General features: G+C 33.1%; 1 protein-coding gene across 2 annotated transcripts in view; it reads left to right on the top strand.

Annotated features, from left to right (window-relative positions):
• The first annotated feature begins 9,657 nt into the window (after window positions 1-9,657).
• LOC127737746 (uncharacterized) overlaps window positions 9,658-22,780 on the top strand; it is a 36,491-nt gene continuing 23,368 nt past the window's right edge. The window contains exon 1 of one of the 2 annotated variants that reach the window (XM_052248632.1): window positions 9,658-9,794. In XM_052248632.1, the coding sequence (XP_052104592.1) occupies window positions 9,770-9,794 (25 nt within the window). In that variant the 5' untranslated portion in view covers window positions 9,658-9,769. The remainder of the gene's footprint in view (window positions 9,795-22,780) is intronic. The other variant, XM_052248633.1, reaches the window with a different exon arrangement.

The raw sequence follows: 22,780 nt of genomic DNA, 5'->3' as shown, positions 1-22,780 counted from the left end.
CCGGTTGATACTTTTGGATATAATAGTTTCATAGCAAGAAAACCCCTCCTTTTAAATACACAGACGCACGTTTCGTCTACATTCACTGGCGCTTAAATGAGAACAATTAAAGGTCACTTGAAAACCAACAATTCTTAAAAGTTGTGCAAATTTTGCTACGGCCATCTATGCCTAGAGGTAGAGAACTTAGCTTGTAATATTATGAATACTGTCCGGTCGTCAAACATTTCAATTTCCATACAATAGATTTTGTGTCATAAATATCTTTATTAAACTTCGTTTGATAATACCATATGGTTCGGAAGATTTCCCCTGTTGATTTTGAAGTCGCTAGATCAAACGTTAAGATCACAGCAACAATAGATGCACGTTAATGAGAGGTAGGGTATATGTCAATGAGACAGCAACCGTTCGACACATATAAACAAATGATATCTAGACTAAATTGGGACAATATTTTGTTAGACGGGGGATATCTTTTTTAACCATATGTTTATCTTTCACAAAACATAGCTTGAAAAGAACAAGACCCCTAGAAGTATGTCTAGTTCACAGTGCCGTTAAATAGATTGAAAATAGTTTGTGTGAATTAAGTTTCGTTTCCAAATATATTTGTTGATCCAAAAATATCTTTGATGGAAAATATACCTTAGGGTGAAAAGTAAAATGACAAAAATACCGAACTCCATGGAAAATTCAAAACGGAAATTACCTTATCAAATGGCAAAATTAAAAGCTCAAAAACATCAAACGAATGGAAAACAACTGTTTTGAGGTTACTAGTTCAAAGATTAAGGTCAAAAGAACAATAAATAGACTAAAACTTTAGCAAAAGGTTTTTTTCTGAATTATATCTTTTGAACCATACATGCAACCACTACCACAGTTGGTTTGATTATGATTGCCACCATTTTACGTACATTTTTAGCAGACTTTACAGTCTTTATCATCAAACCGAACAAATCAGTACCTGACACACACATATACCAAATGTTTCTTCTTCTACAAATAGATTTCGTATTAGCAACTCCAAGTTATTTCCCTCTGCAGTATACTGTTCAGCATGTAGAATGTCCGGATTTTCCAAATGCATCTTTTTCTCCTTTTTTTTTTGGTGTTTATTTTTTGTTTTTGATTAAATATGCTTTAACACTAATTTTCACTTTATAAATGTATTTTTGCTCTTATCCATACGATATCACAATAACATTAGTTTATATATACTGCCCCTCTATTCTTTTTTCCTCGTTAAATAAGTCAAAACATTAGAGTATTTAATCTAAAAAAAAATACACACACACACAAAAAAAGAATTAGAAATAGGGGCATGCTGCAAGCGCCCGTGGTGCATTTTTCATCACAATACGTCGTTGATAGTCTATAATATTGCTTGAGTGCAACATAAGTCTCATGGAATATTAAAATGATATAATGATAATAAGATTAGAAGAGATCCATTTAATGAAGATATAATGAAAGAGCAATGTAGTCTGTAAACAGTGAATTCCCGCCTTTTTTTACTAATCACAAGTGTTGATAGTGTGAGTAAGTTTTCTTGTTCAAAGTGTTCTTTGACCGAACTTTTTACGTTTTTACGGAACAATTTGATAGTGTTTAGTGAGAACAGCTTAAAGGTCTATGGTTATTTCACTTCTACAAAAATCTGTAACTTTTATTTAGCTTCTTAATAAGAATAAAATTGAGAATGGAAAGGGGAATGTGTCAAAGAGGCAACAACCCGACCAAAGAGCAGAAAACAGCCCAAGGCCACCAATGGGTCTTCAATACAGCCAGAAAATCCCGCACCCGGAGGCGGGCTTCATGCAGCTGGCCCCTTAAACAAAAATGTGAACTAGTTCAGTGAAAACGAACGTCACACTAAACTTCGAAACATATAAATGAACTAAAATTAAAAAAAACATACAAGACTAACAAAGTCCAGAGGCTCCTGACTTGGGACAGGCGCAAAAATGCGGCGGGGTTAAACATGTTTTGGGAGATCTCAACCCTCCCCCTATACCTCAAGCCAATGTAGAATAAACAAACACACAGCAAAACTCACAGTAAAACTAAGTTTAAAAGAAGTCCGAGTACGATGTCAGAATAGGTAACAGAAGAAACTAAGCAAAATGACAATGATACATAAATCAACAAAGGACTTCTAGCAGTTACTGACATGCCAGCTCCAGAGCTCAATTTAACTGATCGAAAGATTATGTCTTCATCATACGAAAATCAAGTACAATCCCTCTCGTTAGGGGTTTAGTATCATACTATCATAAAATATATGAGAAGAACACAACCCGTATCATGCCTGGTTTTAGAATAAATGTGTTTATTTCCGATGCAAAGGCCCTATGAGTGAATCAATATTAATTCCAAAATATGCCATCTTTAATGACCTGACAACAGTTTTATAACTATTTCCCTTCTGAATAAGTCTGTTTAAAGGTTTCGTTAGCTTTTGATGTGAATGACGACATTTTTGTGCCTTGTAAAGAATACCATAAAAGATTGGATGTGAAATACCTGAACGTATAAGATGTCTGCATGTTGATTTATATTTACGAATGATGTCCTTGTACCGATGATAAAATTTAGTACATGTTTTGACTAGTTTGTGATATCGAAAACCCTGGTGTAATAATTTTTCAGTTATACAGAGATTTCTTTCGTTAAAATCAAATACGTTGTTACATACACGAGCAAATCGAACAAGAGAATAGAAATTCGTTATTGTACATCATACACACATATTCTGGTTCTTTCATTTTTCAGCATTACTGTTTTATTATTGAATAATAATAATAGTAGGTAGAAACAAGCTTACCGATGTAGAATTATAAGTTGGTCAAGAGTAACAGAATATAACATAACACAACAATATCATATTTGTTCATCTTATTTTAAGAGCGGTCTCCATTTCTTGGTTCGCTTATACCAGTACATTTCATGATCAAATGAAATTCAACCGAGATCAAGTGGTAAGTTTAATGTTTTGGGGGAACCATTATGGTGACTCACTTGTATGTTTCATCAATTTTGTGAAATAAAAAGGTTGAAGTATTCATGCTGCATATAAAATAAATGTATGCCTGAACATTCAATATTTTAAACAAACAATCAATATTCCCATTGGAACCAACTGTGCTCCTATTACAGATTTGTTCCTTTATTCATATTAGGCAGACTTCATACAGGAACTTCCTAGGATGAATGAAAATAAACTAGCATTATCCTATAACTTCACCAACTAGCTATAATTAATAGTTTGGTGACAAAGTTGAACGCATCTAACCCATCGTACTTGAAAACAAGTGCATCTAGAAATTGACAATGAGGGTTGGTTAGGAACAAAACTTTACGACAAAAGAGATGACTTCAGCTTCCTAATTATGAACTTTCCATTTTTATGTAGCAACATTCTAGCAGCGTCTGCATATGGAGTATACATCTCCCATTTGAAACGATATTCCAGAGATGGAGTTTCCTATCATGATTTCCTTGAAAGAGGGTTGCTGCTTACCAGAAAGCTTTTAAACCAAGGGTTCTTAGTGATAAAGACATGCCTTCGTGAATTTAACGGACGCCATCACGAGTGTTTGGCCGTGTTTGAATCATCGAAATAGACTTATCACCGAATTTGTACTCGCATGATCAACAAGACGTGTGTAACGTGTCGAGTAGAATCTGCTTACCCAGAGCACCTGAGATCAACCCCGGTTTTTGGTGGGATTCGTGTTGCTCAGTCTTTTTTAGTTTTCTACGTTGTGTTTTGTTTCCTGTTGTCAGCCTTTTTGCAGTTTTTTGCTTTTTGCCATGGCGTCAATTTGTCTTCATCAATGAATTTGAATATCCCTTTTCTATCTTTCGCCGCTCTTTTACACATGTTTGTGGTCTATAGTTATTTCGGCGAGTATCATAAATAAAACATACTCATTTACTGTTAAATTTGATTTTGATTTCCCATAAAATTGTCCCGTGATATGTGTTATCTATTATCGTGGTTTCAAAGCTCAAGCGATTTTCGGACGAAAACGAAAGTAGGCATTGATAACCTTGTATTGTATATTCAGCATGGGAAACACAGCTTCCGATTATGGCCCACGTGGTACTATTACTGAAATGAGACCGTCTGAAATTCGATTTTCTCACGACAGTATTAGCTGCTTTTTCCAGGACGGATATTCAATGGACGAAACATTACGCATGGTTTTAAATGGATCTATTCCAATTTCAAGAATCCCTCCACTAGTTGTTATGCACTATCGACGTTCGTGGTATGTTGTTCGGGGTAACCGCAGGTTATATCTTTATCAACTGTTGGAAAGGAATGGAAAGCTACAAAATGTGAAAGTCTTACAACAGAACTTTGACAGCAACGTATTTAAGAGACGGTTTACATCCAGGAACAATGGCCGATCCATTCGTCTGCGAGGAGATCGAAATATGAAACACAGATTGAACGAAATAATTGGAGACAATTCAGGTATTTATTTTAGAACGTATTGTACTCGAAACTTAATATAAAAAGCATGATATGAACATTTATCTTACCTCCTATACATTTCTAGGAATATGATTGGCCAAAAGCGAACACATGGAGACTCTGTATATTTGCTACTGGGTTAGTAGCAGTGTTACGTCCCCTAATATTTATAAAAACAATATGAAGTTGAAGAAAATTCTGAAACGTTTCGCAAGATGAAGAAATCGATGATAAACGATTGAAAATAAATGCAAAAAAAAACCACATTAAAGGCTAATAAATTGTTATTGTTGGTGTTTGTTTTTGTATAGGCCAATGCAAGAAGGTGCTTAATATTGAGAGACTTGATCACTTTAATAGGCCACTAGTCTGAATTTCACATGTTAAGATAGTCGGTAAGATTAACTCGTTACACAGTGTGCTAGTGACTTAAAGCGATATATAGGGGGTCAGTTAATTCCATATGGGTTCGAGATTCGCTCTCACCCCATATGAAATTTACTGACCTCGTATATATCGTATTAGGTCACTAGCACACTGTGTAGCTAATATTAACTTCCGTGTATTTCTGCGTTTTTATTTCGATTATAGTTGTGTGTAACTTCAGGTTAGAGTAATAATTGCTCATTTCTGGAGGCCGTACAGTGTCCTTTATGTAATTGTTTACATCCTCGTCCTTTAATCTCTGGCGAGCAGCTGTCTCCTTGGCAACCAAACCACATCTTCTTATTTTTATACCTGTGTATATATATATATATATAAAACTTGAGTTATTAATATGACCTGTGCCTTAGGTGTTAAATTGGTGTTGGAAATTTAATTTTACTTACCAGGTAGTATATACTTGATATATTATATATGTATACACATTATTTTAACGTGTTCAAGAAAGAATGAGCAGATAAAGAAAGGAACTGTTTGATTTAAAGCATCTAACAGGTCAGTTGTGACAATAATATTCCAAAAAGAAAATCACATAACTTTACGTCTTTCTTTTGCAGGCCGGTGTGTAGTTATGTGATTGGAGCAATATTGGAGGCCAGAAGATTTTTAGAGATACGCAAATTTGACTATAACACGAATTCAATATGTTTTGTTTTCGATTAAGAATTGTTTAATTAATGACAGAATCTTAGAAAGGAAACTCGCACACCAAACGCCTTTTCCTGTATGAATAAAAAGATTGAAGTCTTCATCATCCGAATTCGTCCTTGATTCTGATTTTACAACCTTACGAAAACTTTTAATAAGGATCAATGTTCTTTCAAATGTGAACGATATTCCGATAAGAAGCAATGTACGATGTATAATGATCGATTCAATGCGTTCACACTGGGCTTAAATCGATCTTAAGTGAGCCGATCTAGTTTAAATCGATCTAAATGTCCAAGTGTGAACGGGGTCTTATAGAGGTAGACACCCACATCTTCTTTTATTCAAATATACATAAAACAACAAACAGCAATGAATCAACAAAGTTGAGGGGCGCTGTGAAGACGGATTAGATGCATAAATTCGAACCACAATAATGCTTACGATGAAGTAGTTTAACCACGAGTAATTATAAATGGACAATAATCTAGGGAATATACCTCAAACATTGTGATCACGTAAACATTTAAGAACTTACCAACACAAAATGATTCATTTTTTTTCAGTAGATATTAGATACACATGCGCTTTGTGTTTTGGTATTGGAAGTGTTTCGTACATTCTTTATCGGATTAAAACGGTTAAAAAGCATTATATTTCAAATAAATCTCGTTTGACAATGTTTAAAAAGACTGATCAGTTGCTTTTATATTATATATTGTAAATTTTACGTATACAGAATCGTACATTTTTGGAGAACTGACAAGATTTCTATAGGTTCTGTTTGTTCGTATGGGTCAATCGTACACGTTGTATGCATGCATAGTATAGACCAATGTATATCAGACTAAATCACATGGGAATACATGTACTTTAATTCCTACACATGATACTTAATAATTGTAACAAACTTGTATTGTTCAACTACATGATGACATTTACATATATGATATTTATATATGATTATAAATGATAATGTTCAAAATTACCTATTTTCCCTCTATTATCATATCTTCTATCATCCAATTTGAAAGAAATCATATTTCACAAAACTGTACATTAGGTCAACTCTCACATTCCATTCTCGTCCTTTTGCTTCTAATTTTATAATTGGTTTTAGAGTGTTTACAATATGAAGTACTACATGCGATACAAAGTTCAGTCTAATAAAAAGCCGATTTCGATTTTCGATGATTAAAGCAAAGGCAAAAGCAAAATTCCGAAATAAGTGAAATCGTTAAGAAACTGAAATTCGAAATACAAAATATGTAGGCTGTTTTCATGAATATTAATATATACAACACTGTCAATATCAAAGTATATACATAATATATGATTTGTCTACGCACAAAGAAGTCACTTTATCTTTTATCACTCAAGAAAGGGCTTATCAACTAAAATTTTGTTAAGTATCCACAAAAAATATAGTGTGTCGTATGGTATATGCCATAAAAACATTCAAATTAATTAAAACAAGATCTATTATGGAATATGCTAGTCATATTGTCCCGAATACATATCTAATATGTGAAAACATTCGTCAATCTTAGCATACACCACGTATACCTCTTCAGTTATACACTATGACAATAATCTGTTCTTGGTTCTTCTCCCATCCTAAAAATGTTCCTTTCACTAAATGGATCAATAACTGATCGAAGCTTGACCATTGTATCCAACTATCATCTGGTGGAAAACTGGTTCACGCTTAAAAAGCTCCTAAAGGAAGTCTACTGGTAGAAGTTTGTAGCAATGATATCTAATTACAAGCGATTAGTATTGCTTCCAGGGTATAAAGTATAGTGAAAGTGGAAGTTCATAAACATTGTGTCCACATGACCTAGATTTATAACTATGATTTTTTTCTAAGTGTAGTTTGGTGGTCGAACATTGTAATCATGGTATCTTACTGCATGTAGTTGGGAAGTTGAAGATTGTAATACATGGTATCTTACTGCATTTAGTTGGTGAACGAATATTGTTACCATCGTCTCTTACTGCATATAGTTTGGTGGTCAAAGATTGTAACCATGGTATCTTATTGCATGTAGTTTGTTTGTCAAAGATTGTTAACATGGTATCTTATTGCACGTAGTTTGTTGGTCAAAGATTGTAACCATTGTATCTTACTGAATGTATTTTGGTGGTCAAAGAGTGTAACCATTGTATCTTACTGCATGTAGTTTGTCAAAGATTGTAACCATGGTATCTTATTGCACGTAGTTTGTTGGTCAAAGGTTGTAATCATGGTATCTTATTGCATATAGTTAAGTGGTCAAATATTGTAACCATGGTATCTTACTGCATGTAGTTTGGTGGTCAAAGGTTGTAACCATGGTATCATATTGTATATAGTTTGATGGTCAAAGATTGTTACTATGGTATCTTACTGCATGTAGGTGGATGGTCAAAGATTGTAACCATGGTATCTTACTGCATGCAGTTTGGTGGTCAAAGATTGTAACCATGGTATCTTACTGCATGTAGTTTGGTGGTCAAAGATTGTAACCATGGTATCTTACTGCATGTAGTTTGGTTGTCAAAGATTGTAACCATGGTATCTTACTGCATGTAGTTTGGTGGTCAAAGGTTGTAGCCATGGTGTCTTACTGCATGTAGTTTGGTGGTCAAAGATTGTAACAATGGTATCTTACTGCATGTAGCTTGGTGGTCAAATATTGTAACCATGGTATCTTATTGCATGTATAGTTGGATGGTCGCAGATTGTAACCATGGTATCTTATTGCATGTAGTTCGAGGGTTGAAGATTGTAACCGTGGTATCCAACTGTAGTCTGAATGTCAATGTTCATAAAATGGAATCACACTTTCGAACTTATGTCTTACCAAAATTGTCCATATCGTTAATTTATCTACAGGGTAAAATATAGTTTGCTGGCTAAACGTTGTATCCACTGTGTTAAATTTTAACAACTGCATAAAGTTTAAAACAACAGGGACCAGTATCTACAAGGCAAAAATCAAACTGATTATCAATTGTCATTTACCAGTTTGATAGATTTCCAACTGAATTGTGTGCCACCTTTAGCCTAAAGATTCGTACACGGTTTTTTTTAATAAACATCATACTTGTTGTAAATGTTAACCAAACATTGAAATATTATGGATATGCAAACTAAATGCTCTGCTAATAAAAAGATTGGCACATTTTAATTCGCCATTGATAACCGAGATTTGCTTCCTCAATGGCTTACTTGTTATTTCAGTAATTACAGCATTCTTACAATAGACAGACATAAAATCGTATTTATGTAGTAGAAAAGTAATGAATTGTTGGCATCAATTCAATTATTTTACACTATAGTAAGGTTTGTAGGTTAGTGTGACAGGGCTCCCGTAGGCATTTTGAAATTATTACAAACGTTATTCCGTAATTAAAAATCAAATCATCTACACATATCGTCTTACACTTGAAATAAAACATCGTCTTGTACATATCCTTTCCAACTTGCCAAAGTAAAAAGCTTCATTGCTGTGTGATGAATGAAGTGTTTTCCATTTCGGTTATACTGGTGGAATATAGACTGCATAATAGATACGGCAATTAATTTTAATTCCAAAGGTCAATCTAAAATCTTTGAATCTTTCCTTATCATTAAAACTTACAGATATATAAGTTTTTACCCCTCATGGGCAAAACGACTGGTGTCAATTATTTCAGATGTCTTTTTGGTCATCTTAGCTTAGATGAAATGAATTAAGACAAGATAAGAGAAGAGAACATAATGTCTAAAAAGGGATATAATGCACTAATTATATCCTTTAAGCAACTTCACGGACTGAAAATTGACATTCGCTGAACTTTTTTGAAAAACGTAACTTTATTCTATTCCAATTATTATCTTGACTGGCTCATTCTAATTATATGTTTAAACACAATCATATTGTTTTAAAGTTGTAGAATATCAAATCGAGAATGTATTCAATAATCTTAACATCTATATAACACTATATAATTTTTCGCTACAGCATATTCATCCTCCTGCATATAACTTTGAAATCGAAATAATAATTGTCACTTGTTACTAATTTATTCTGGTGTGAAGTCACAATCGAACAGGAGTTATTCCCCTTCGTAAGATTACTAATATGACGGGTGTGTCCCATGGGGAATTCCGGCCTCGTTTTGAACAGTGCTGCAGACGCCGGTATTTGATTATATAGAAGGATGGCGGCAGCAACTGAATCTTCGTGTAAGTAAAATATTATTTAAATGTGTTCCGGATATAATTTGGAAAATGTTTATTAACAAATATGTTAAAATAGTTGAAGCGTACGTGACTTGTCTTTTTCCGACAAGGATGTATCATGCGGTAAGTATTTTTTTCACATCTTTTTATTTTATTTTTTCTTGTTTCACATATTTGTATATTGATACCATTTAACAAATATAAAACAATTTTAATGTTTTTAGTTAGTTTTATGGTTGATCATTTTTTATATTTTATACATGATTAAATCGACAATGAAGAAAAATAGTGTCAAAAGTACTCATTTAAAATGTAGACTTTATTATATATGCAGACATCCTTTGATTATAGCACTTCAATACGATTCCGTCGCTTATTGAAAGAGAATATCGATGCATATAGGAACCAATTTTAAACAAAAGTATTTTTCCTTAAATTGAGAAAAAGAAATTTGGTTAGAATTCACATTTTTGAAAATGCATTTCGAATATCGATTTTATCATTACATTGATTTCAGTTGAAATATTGTAATTTCTTTATGGTATTGGAAAATTATTCCAAATCTTGATGATTCAAAGATGAAATCATGACTGACTCAGAATCCGTTACTGGTGCATGTCATTATTAAAAAGAGGCTCCCAAAGGTACGGGTGGGACAGTTCATTACAGTTCAATTCCTAATCGAGATGAAAGATGAGCGAATCATATATCTGTAAAATGCATAAGTGTTATTTTATTGTTATAAAATGATAATTCTGCAATAAATACCTGTATGCAGATTAATAGATAATATGACTGAAGTAGTTAATAAATTTGCCTTAAGTGTTTTACTAACCAAACTTGATCATTACATTTCCCGAGGGTATAGTCGAGGTATCAACTATTGCAAAACTATTCATCAAACATGACTGAATATTTAACAGATGTTAGAACATTGAGGCATTCTAACCTTATATATGCTTGGATTTTTACCAGGATTCAACACTTAGAAATAATTGTCCTTTTAAGTAGTTTCCGTTTCCGTCTGTGGTTTAAATGGATTTATATAATACTTTATTACAACTAAGTTAATAGTACAAAGTATCACATATATTGTTTCTACGTAGATCTATCTAACGAAAAAACTTGTTAAGAGTGAAGTTTTTGTCCGAAAAGGACTAAGTTCGGTCCACATAAAAACAGGAACATATCGATCTGTAGCTGTTGTCCCCATATAACCTATCTGCTTAGATTACGAGATTACATTGCGGGCTAGACCTCGAGGTTAAGACTTTACGGTACTTTTTTATATATTGGAAAGACGATTTTACGGTTATTAATTTGAAAATTTGTCAGCCCCTTGGAATAATTTTTAATCCATGTTTTAACTAAAGATTAAGAATTCAAATGCTGATAATTTTTCAAAATAGGACAAAAAATTCTCAAAACAATTGAATAAGATGTTTTGTTGCCATATTTTTCCCTTTGAATAACCTCCATAGTGAAACCAGCAGTTCTCACAAAATAAATTTCGAAAGCGGCGTCCTGGGTCATATTTCTCAGGGATCCATGACAACGACACGTGGAAATAATATTTTCTTCAAATTCCATCAACATTATGCAACATGTAAACATTCTTTACATTAAGCAAATGGTTTTGATGATTTGTTGACGACCACGTTCATTATGACACCCGACTGACTTCAATGGATCTGTGTTTGGATATTGACTCCCATTGGAAGATATCGGCTTCATCTCCTGATTATCATGAGAGATTAATATCACTTTGATGTTAATCAAATCAACTATATTCAATAATGATGTCCCATAGATTATTTCAAATTTAACTAGATGTTCGGTTGGAATCTATTTTCAAAGAACATAAACATGTATAAGCAAAATCTACTGGGTTGGTGCTTTATGCTGCTCCTCAGTTGCACTAACATAATATAAAAACTTGACGCAAAGGAACAATGTATGTATATTATGTGAAAGTTAAAACGTCCTTCACATGTAAACATCATACGCAGTATACGTGTACATATGTGATACGGAAAATATTCATAGAAGCTTTGCACTCGATAACTTTCTCTGGACTATATACTTAACAAGACTTTGTGAAAACTATGAAATTAAAATAAACAATAGTTTTTAGTTGGGAATAGACCTCCTTTTATACTTTCATTGTCTGGATCCACATTTCACTCATGACCTTTCACTGAACCAATGTGGAACCTCGAATGTCTTGATTCCTGTTGTTGTATCATGATAACATCACCAAACAATGTCAAAAGTCTTGAGATAGTATTGACATGTTCTAAGCATCTGTTGATTCACGTGCATCTGTCATAGATATAACACATATTATAATCAGATAACTAAACAAACCCATTGATACACCCCGGGGTTAACAGTGACTGTTGAGTAGAACAGCAATGAACATAATTGCTCATAGTACCATGGAATCATATCTTGGAACTATTATCAAAGCTTTATTCAACAACAGGAGATCCGTATAAGCAGCTTTCACGTGAGTTCCATTCGTTTTTCAGAAGTGGAAAATGTAAAATATTACCATCAGTAATAACGGTTTAAAAGTCTATTACAATGAAAACAGTCCACACTTGTTTCCCCAAAATGCTTTAGAAAATGGTTGGAAGGATATTTAACGTCAAGTATAGCAACTATTATATGTGATATAAAAATATAATTTATTCTTTTTCGTAAGACTGACACGAAGGGTCGTAACATGATATTTAACTTGGCAAGATTACAGTCCACAGGAAGACATGTCAGCCTACATGGACTGATTATTCTGACGTCGACCCGACCAGGCTAGTTCACTTGAATTCCTTAATGTGGAATTTTTACTAGAGAAGCAGAACAAATCAACTTTAGCCTTTGCTTTCATCCAGCCGGGGATTGAACGCCCTTCCACACTCGAGGGTGAACACGCTATTACGAGACCGTTCTCCAAATAATTAAGAGTTTTTACTATTACAATCAGTGATTCTATGTATCATGCACTTTTTATAACCATTAAACACCTGATAAATGTGCACCCACTGCACTTGAGTGGAATGTTTACATGATTATAAACAGTCGTACTAATGTTATAAAATTAGTTAATTGTTTAACCAAAAATCAAAGCTCTTCCGCTTACGTACTAGATACAGTTAACACCTGTGTAAAACAGAAATTGTGTTATGATAGGAAATGAATGATCTTATTACTTGTGATGTAAAAGATTTTGACGAATGATGTTTTTCAGAATACGTGAGAATTCGGCGATTTCGTCCTTAGGTTAGATTGCTGGCAATTCTATATATACACATAATACAAAGTTTTTTACAATGATGATACATTAGTAAACCAGAAAATACAATCCCTTAATTACAATACATTAACAGTTATCATAATATGATGATTGTAGCGTGATTAATATGAGAATTGAACTGAAATATGTTAATATCAAGGACACAAGTACAAAAACACACCTAAGGCTATATAAAGGTTATAAAACTATAAATACGTTCCAAACCTCTGCTATCATGGCTAATTCAAAAAAAGCCCATATATACGATGTTAATTATAGATACCATATTTGCTTGTTCTTACATCCGGAATAAAATAATATATTCAACTTGTGATCAAGTTTCACACTTCAATAATGATGTAATCAGAATATGAGCCATTGTGCTACTTGAGAGAAAAAAGTACATGAAATTTATGGCAGATGATATTTTTTTTAAGTTATGTACACTCGATAATCAATACGAAAGTTTGATAACCTCCAGTTCGAATAATGGAAACATGACATGTCTTGTCATAGCAGCTACGAACACTTTACTTATCTTGTCAATAGTCGATTTATTACTTCATTTGAGTCCATCAGTTAACGGACGACGGGCACTATAAATAAAGGCAATAGCTCGCACTGAACCTTTCAGCCAAGTGAACTAAAAAAAGCTATATGTCTAATATTTATCATTCAGTTTAAGCTAGGCGTAACATCTTCCATTCAGTTAAGGCTAGGTCTAACACTTATCATTCAACTTAAACTAGGTCTAATATTTATCATCCAGCATAGGCTAGGCGTAACATATTTCACTCAGTTAATGCTAGGTCTAACATTTATCATTCAACTTAAACTATGTCTAATATTTATCATCCATCTTAAGTTTGGTCTAACACTTATCATTCAGTTTAAGCTAGTTGTAACATCTTTCACTCAGTTTAAGCTAGTTGTAACATCTTTCACTCAGTTAAGGCTAGATCTAACACTTATCATTAACTTAAACTGTCTAATATATATATCATTCAGCTTAAGCTATGTCTAACATTTATCATTAAGCTAGAACTTGTTGTAACATTTATCTGTCAGCTTAAGCTAAGTCTAATATTTCAATCACCCAGCTTAAAGCTTACCATCTTAATACCACCCCATGTAATGGATCTCAGCACATATGTTTTCATTCAGTTTAAACTAGGGGTAACACTTATCAATCAGTTTAGCTATGTCTTACACTTATCATTCAGCTTAAGCTAGGTCTAACACTTATCATTCAGTTTAAGCTAGGTCTAACATTTATAAGTCAGTAAAAGCTAGGTCTAACACTTATCACTCAGCTTAAACTAGATCTAATATTTATCATCCAGCGTAAGCTAGGTCTAACACTTATCATTCAGCTTAAGCTAGGTCTAACACTAAACATTCAGCTTAAACTAGATCTAATGTTTATCATCCAGCTTAAGCTAGATCTAACATTTATCATTCAACTAACGCTAGCTCTATCATTCACCTTAAGCTTAATCTAACATTTATCAATAGCTATTTGTTGGTCAACTGAAGAGAATATAGTTCACGATTTTGTAAAATACTGAAGAAATATCCTTTTTGATCTTCTGTTGTTAATTAAGTTGTGGGAGGAATCTATTAAGATAGGCAGAAAGATAAATATATATAAATAGAGATAAGTATATCTTGAACATTGATCTAAAGATTTTACAAAAAAAAACTCCCTCACTTCCATGAAATGGTACTATGTAGAAATAAAAAAATCTATGCGCACCACTAAAGTTGTATAATGTTTCAAGAGAGATCAGTAGAAATTTTTAGCCGACGTTTGATCCGAATCATTGGTTTATAGACCATGATTTTGTGAATTAGTGGCACCTGATATCAGAAAAAGATAGTTGACTCAGATAAACGTTTAATCGGCAATGTTACAGATATAATATTTAGGGCGCTGACAAGTTGAAAAGTCCGTTTTAGGGTATAGTATAAGTGGAGAATTTCAAATATCAATGGGCATGTTGACATGGTCGGAAATATCCTCTGAAACAAGGCCATTGACATTCGCTTTTAATTCTCCTTGTACCTTTTTAAAAATCTTCAGAAAAAATATGGACTCTTTAATTACGGTAAATAGCGTTATTGTATAAGCCTACAATATTTTTGAGATTACATATTGTTTTTATTATAATTAATATTATTTCGTGCTTAAAATTTGTATTTTTAAAATTTTAAATCTTGATTATAAAAAGAGAGACAAAAGATACCAAAGGGACATTCAAACTGATAAGTCGAAAATAAACTGACAACGCCATGACCGTCACTTCATTTTCAGGTCATTTGTTTTCTGGCCGCCCACGTTTGAAAATTTTTAATTGAAACAACTGACCCGTGTAACTGTTTATATGTAATGAAAATAATAATTGGTGTCACTTATGGGCATAACTAGAACTGACAATCCTGTCGACTAATTTGACAGACACCATACAATTCATATAGGGTTAACAATTATGGTGACCTCACAGAACCACAACTAATCCTACATACCATCATGGCCAGACACAGGTGAGAAATGAACACCCCCGCCTGTCGAATTAAGTAACATAACATGTACATGAAAGTCAAGTAATTGATTAACTTGTACATGGCTTGATTTATTTGCCAACTAAACCTCTCTTACTTTATAAATGCGTTAAAAACAATGACTAAATATCTTTTCTCTTGAACAAGCGAACTCGGGTATGACGTTCTTGTATTTTATTTTTTTTCTCTTATGTCGAATATAAAATGGTCGTAGTGACCGTGAATAAGAAAGTATTCGTATTTTAGGTCAAACTTTCAATAAAATATTAACAGTAGCAATTTCTAATAAATTCCAAACATTCTCCGCCATCTGCCTAGTTATAAAGAAGTTGATTATAACATATGTTATCAACTAAGATAAGCCATTAGGTAGGTTACTTCAGGTCAACATCGCTGTGGTAACTAGTAAGTAGTATACTAAAACAGTGTCTGGCTTCATAAATTAGAAATGGATAAAAATCCATCAAACTTTCGTTAAAAAAACTCATGGAAATCGAACTTTTGATTGGAAAGGTGACAAAGGCTAAAACAGGTGAATCGTCCTCTTACTATTCAGAAATCAAATGCAGTAGGACTGGAACTCGGTTTATCCCGTCGGCCAGAAAATAATAATCAACTGGAACAAGGGTTATTCCGTCTGCCAGAAAGTACTACTCGACTAGAACTCGGTTTATACCGTCGGCCAGAAAGTATTACTCGACTGGAATACGTTTCATCCCGTCGGTTAGATAGTTAAACTCGACTGGAACACGGTTTATTCAGTCGACCGGATTGTAATACTCGTCTCTCGAACAAAATGATTGATGACTTTTTAAAAAAAATTTGAATTTAAGAATGTTGATTGATGGAATTTCCATACCGTAAGATAACATAAAATTATTCAAATTGAAGGAATTTCCTGATAATTCTGCCAGCAAAATTCTTTTTAATTCGACGATTTACACTCCACCTTGAAACTGACAGAAACGTACATATCAGTCTTAAGAGTAGCTATCCTTCAGATATATTTCTGCTGCCAACCTGTACAATTTATGGAATTACACATCCTGTCTTATGTTTTTACATTTTATTGATTAAAAACAAGAATGTTACATCATCAGTGTTTGTAGAGCGGAAATCTTGACAGACTCCGGGCGAAAAATCAATACGCTATGCCTTAGAATGATGCTCGTTTCAAAAGACCAGGAATGAACACAATTAATTAAAATTTAGTGCACCAAATTACGACAATATTAAATGGTTGAGGTATTTTTATTGACGATGAATCACAATATGCAATTTTAGACCTGGTCCAAATGGTGATTTTTAATATAGATGCAAATTATCTTGATATTATATATGGTACACAAGTTATGCAAAGCAGTTATAGCTATGAAATACTATATCTACTAGATTTGAAGAAATGAGAAATAGATTCCAGAAGAAACACGAAATATTAAATACATACATCCATATTATGTCTACAATTGTCCAAAAATGTATTCAAAATAGAAAGGATTGTAAAAAACAATACTGCCAAAGAAAAATTAAATGTAACCACGAATGCAACAGACAAATGTCTACTTAACTCATGCAGAAATCATCAACATTCCATGTTTAAACTGACATCACAGAAATGAGGTTTGGTGCACTAAAAAAACCGAGGTACACAGTTGAAAAATTAAAGGCTGAAAAGAAAGACTATATGAAAAATCATCAATGAAATAACCAGATATATGATTACAGAATATTTAATTTTAAGCAATTCTATCCATACATGTTTTTAATAATCAAATATCACTTGGAGCAATTTCTTCATCCTAGTAAGTTACAAAAGTAAATAACTTTCCATTGAATTTTGTGCACTTTACATAAGTTTCAACAGGAATTGTGATCCGAGCTTGGCCTCAGTTTTGATTCTAATGAAGTCACACCATATATATAACAACTGTGTCCTCTATGAAATGTGACTTCGCGTTCTCGATGTACTGTGACTTCCATTTTGGAACTTCAAGGGTAAAATAAAAGCTATTTGTCACAAAATACAGATTCTTCGTAAAACTAATAAAAGTCAAATGGAATCAACCACTTATTGTGTCTCAAAGGTCTACCAGAAGATTCATATCGTAACTCTACCCTTCTAACTAAGTCTGTTTAAAGGTTTGGTTAGCTTTTGAGGTGGATGTCGACATTTTTGCGCTTTGTATAGAATATTACCATGAAAGATTGGATATGAAATACCTGAACGTATAAAATGTCTGCATATTGATTTATATTTACGAATGATGTCCTTTTAACGATGATAAAATTTAGTAAATGTTTTGACTGGGACTATTATACTAGTATAATAGTCCCAGGTTTTGACTAGTTTGTGATATCGAAAACCCTGGTGTAATAATTTTTCAGTAATACCATGGAAGTATTATATTGACAGTTCCTGTCAATATAATACTTCCATGGTAATACAGAGGTTTCTTTCACGCTGGTGTTGTTATTCATGTGTTATAAAGTAATACCGTTTAAATGCCAAGCGAGCGCATCGAAGCATAAAATGCGCTATGAACATTAATTGATCATAAAAATCATTTGCTTGAATAGTTGTCAATCACGATCATTTTCTTCGGTAAAAACACAGACTTTTGTGTAGTTATTCGTCCGGATGATGTCGTTGTTACTGGTGATTAAAAATGTCAAATCCGGAACTGTCTTTTAATAATAAAATGGACCAAGTCCTTGAGTGAATTCGTCATAAAAATTATACATTATGTCTTTTTATAGTTTTTTTCCATAGAAAACTGTACTTAAGTATATATTTTTAGCTAAATGTAATATTAAATGCTGGTTTAGCAAATTCTAGAGACCGATGCAGTCTGCGCATCTTTCACAAGTCAAAATATAATATCTTGTGAAGATTAGCACCAGTTAACATAGTTAATCTTTATAGACAGAGATGATCCGTCTATCATCAACATATGTTGTGATTAATGATTCAGACATTTCAATCTCTTTATTGTAAGCACTGGAATCATATACTTCTCCAGCTGTTCATTTTAGCTCACCTGGACCAAAAGTCCAAGCGAGCTTTAACCATCACTAGGCGTCTGATCTTAAAATAATCTCTTCTGAAACTACTCGCCCGAATGTTTCCAAAATCTAGCTGATTGATCCACGGACATGTAGCTACTAAATCGTATTCGGGCATTGGTCCACTAAGAAACATGCTCGCTGCTTGTCGCTTAAATAAAACAGAGGGAACAGTCTATGTTCTTCAGGGGCGGATCCAGCCTTTTTAAAAAGGGGGTTCAAAACCAGGATAAAAGGGGGGGGGGGGGGTCTAACCATATGTCCCCATTCAAAAGCATTGATCGTAAAAAAAAAGGGGTTCCAACCTGGAACCCACTCCCCCTCCCACCCGGATTCACCACTGTTCTTTGTTCATAATATTTTACAGTAAGCAGATCTAAGAATAAGTCAACACTGTCGAAGTCGTCAGTCGACTCCTTTTAGGTGTTATTGCACTCAAATGACGATTTTTACTTATTTTTGTGTTTTTGGCTACATATCTTTTATATTTTTTCGGGATTTTGTCATACTTATATTCCCTGTCAGTGTTTTGATATAAGATAAGATATTTTTATTCCAATTAAAGGGCCCACGAAGAGCAAAGTAATTTATTACAATGATTTTGATAATTGACACAATAACTTTGATAATCATATATAAATATGAATATAATCATCTCAATTCTAAGATCTTAAACCACAACCAGACCAGAGCTATACGCAAAAATGTCCTGAGCCGTCAGCAAAAATGATCAGCAAGATAAGACCTCCAAATAATTCAACAAAACCGAAATTACGGCATTGGTTCTTGTTTTTCTTACATCTTTGTTTTTGTGTTCCTTTTGTTATACCAATGTATAAGACTGACCTGGGTTGAAATCAAAAAAAAAAAATTACAAAACAACGCCACATATATATTCGTGTGCTTATCTTAAGTCTGAACATCGTCAGTAATTGTCCGGGAATATGTTTTATATGGCAAATCTTTTAACTTTTCTGCTCTTTGGTCGGTTGTTGTCTATTTGACACATTCCCCATTTCCATTCTCAATTTTAGCTATAACATTTAAAAAAAAATTCAAGTCTTTGGACGAGTTTACAAAGCTTAACATAGTGTTTACCCATTTGTTTATTGTTGAAAACCATATGTTGGTTGACTGCTAGATGTCAGTTGTTGGGTTGTTGTCTCATTGACATAAAAACCGGAAAAAAAGTGAATGACAACCTTTTAACATTTGTTAATACGACTGGAAATCAAAACGTAGCATTTGACATGATTTAGATACAGGTGTGAAATATTTTGACAGGGTTCTTTCAGTACACTTGTATATACATTTATATCAACCTGAATATTTGGGTTGTAAACAACTGTTCTGTCGTGTTTTATATAGTTTTAAATACCGCGTAGTATATTTCAAAATTCATGACTTAATTCATAACTCAACCAAAATCTCCTTTTAAATTTGATATGTAGAGATGTTTGCACTATTTGTTAGGACATTTGCCATCTATGGATTTGAAATTGTAGATTGGGTGATTTTAAGACAAATTTAAGATGGTTTTTCGTCGATTTATGTGCCTTCTATACAAATGCTCGCCTATTTTGATACAATTCAATCAGTTATATCTCAGAGACTTTTAGAGATAAATGCATAATCCCCATGCACAAAAGCAAGATTAGTAGCTTTTGGGATTCTGGGACAATCGAGTCCATTTATATTTCATCCAATTTTGATGCCTGCCCCAGGTTAGAAACTTGCCAATGCTTTTCTTTTGTCATAACTTAATGCTTTATGTCATTAAGGGAACTTGGCATATCATTGACAAATCTTTGATAGTCTCAGTTAAGATATTCACAACTTTTGCACACTCGGGGCAATTAAGATAGATACTTTTTTATAAGTTTTTGATTCCATATTATAATTTCTGTCTATCTTTGTAAATCAGACTTGTATTGAGGAGCTCTTGTAGCATTTTAAAATAATTTTTAAGATAATTTGTCAAAGAACTTTGAATGACTTACGATTTCGAGGATTTATTGGTTAATTATGAGAAGAAATTATTTCGAGTCGGGTTTTTTGCACTGTTTACACTACGAAAGAGTTAAAACGTTTTTCATTCAATTTGTAACTACAGAATTGCAAAAATGTTTTCTTCTGATCTAAATTGAATTTAAAAAGAGCAAAAGAGGTAGAAAATCATACGACATTAAGGAGTAAGATTGAAGACTTGTCGACTTGGAGTCAGTGTCCGTGTAGGGTGACATGTTTCCTTCTGAACTAACATGTTAAAAATTCAGCTCAGCGTTTTGGTCTATTACAAAGAGGGTTCATATTCAGATCGCATTAACATGTTCTTGTCCTGAATATACATTTAATTTGTCACTGGATCACAGCCATGAAACATAACATGGACGAGTCATTTACATCTGTTACGATTCCGAAATTGTAATTATTTTATAATTTCTGTTAAACTTAGCACATGTGTGCCTGATGTCGTAACAACAAATTCACATGTGCATGATTCGGGTAAAAAGTTTTAAACTTCAAATTGTTTTAGCAAACAATCTTCACTAACGTTTTTTTAAAAGTGCCAATGCACTTTTGTGGTGAAAGCATTTACACTTTTTTATGTGAGGCATTTCGCGTAGATCTGTTCTTGCAAGTTTTTGTTTTCCAGTAGGTACATTTCAAAGTCTGTTGTTTAGTGTAAAACAAACTCATTAAGGTGTATCTAGCGATAAAATTTATCAATCCGAAGAATTTTTGCGTTTTGCACAGACTTCCTGATGCATTATAAAGAAAGAACTATTTTGAGAAAAGAATTTTGATATATAAACTTACACATCCTGTGTATATATGCATTGGTTATTTGTACATGTGTATATGACGGCATGTCTTAGACTAAAACTAAATGATCATGTCTATGCAATTATATACTTAATATTAAGCTCTCGGTTAGCCCGAAAATCGGAAAATAGTGTGTTTACTTAGGAGATCACCAAAAATATGTCATCAAACCAAATTTCTTAAAGGGACAAAATATTTAAGATATGTATTAAATGACAAGTATACACTCGAGATGTTCCTAGATTCACATCGGCTTGTTGACATGTGGCAGGGTAAATTATGTTTGTAGTAATCATATATTTATATCTGGATCAGTGGAATAACGAAGAATTATCAAACAATAAAAAAAGCAATGTATTCTATGAAATCATTACTAAATGAAGAACAACAAAATAATGCAACACCATCTCAATAAATGCTTAAAGTTCAAAAAGCAAGCTCAGAGTGCTTAATCTGGTGGGTTGGAACAGGGGCGGATCCAGGATTTTAGGTTAAGGAGGGAGCAAACTTAAAAAATATTTTTTAAATATTAATCTTAAAATATCGAAATATTCTTTATTAAGCTGAGACAACCCATGCTTTGCAAATTTTAGGGGGGGGGGGGGCGCACGCCGCCACGCCCCCGCCTGAATCCGCCCCTGTGGAAGTAATGATATAAAGAACTTATGCAACAGCCAAAGTAAATTTGTCTACATATTATTGCTGTTCAGAAAAGAAAAGATATGAAACATTTTAGGCGTGTTTTACTTGAATATAGAAGTTGGTCGACTCAATAAAACACAAACCGAAGTGATTTAAAAACAACCCTTAACAATAAGTTTATAAGTTCAAAATAACAGGATGAATTCAGAATGAAAATTAAAAGATTTGAAGCACTATTATTTTCTTTTTGCTGCATAATTTTGATAACTCAGCAATCCATTTGGTCGAAGTAGGCTCTCTGAGACAAAAACCATTTTTATTTAGAAAGCGTATATTCCATCTGTGCCCGGCATTTCTTTGGGTATTGTGAAGGGTCCGGTCAATTCACTAAATTTTACTGGAAACATGACATCTAAATTGTTTTTTTCTTGCGATTATTGTGACAGTAATAAATTTTTGATGCAATGCAAGATCATTCAACACACTGCTCTTTTTCATCAATTATAAGGATATATTCTCCTATATATATATACAGAATTTTTCAAGTCAGCAAACTTGCTTCTAAATATTATTTTACTAAATACGGAGTTTGGTCAATTTT

This window comes from Mytilus californianus, unplaced genomic scaffold (assembly GCF_021869535.1).
Source record: "Mytilus californianus isolate M0D057914Y unplaced genomic scaffold, xbMytCali1.0.p SCAF_4, whole genome shotgun sequence".
Taxonomy (NCBI): domain Eukaryota; kingdom Metazoa; phylum Mollusca; class Bivalvia; order Mytilida; family Mytilidae; genus Mytilus; species Mytilus californianus.
This window is presented reverse-complemented; position numbering and strand designations above follow the sequence as displayed.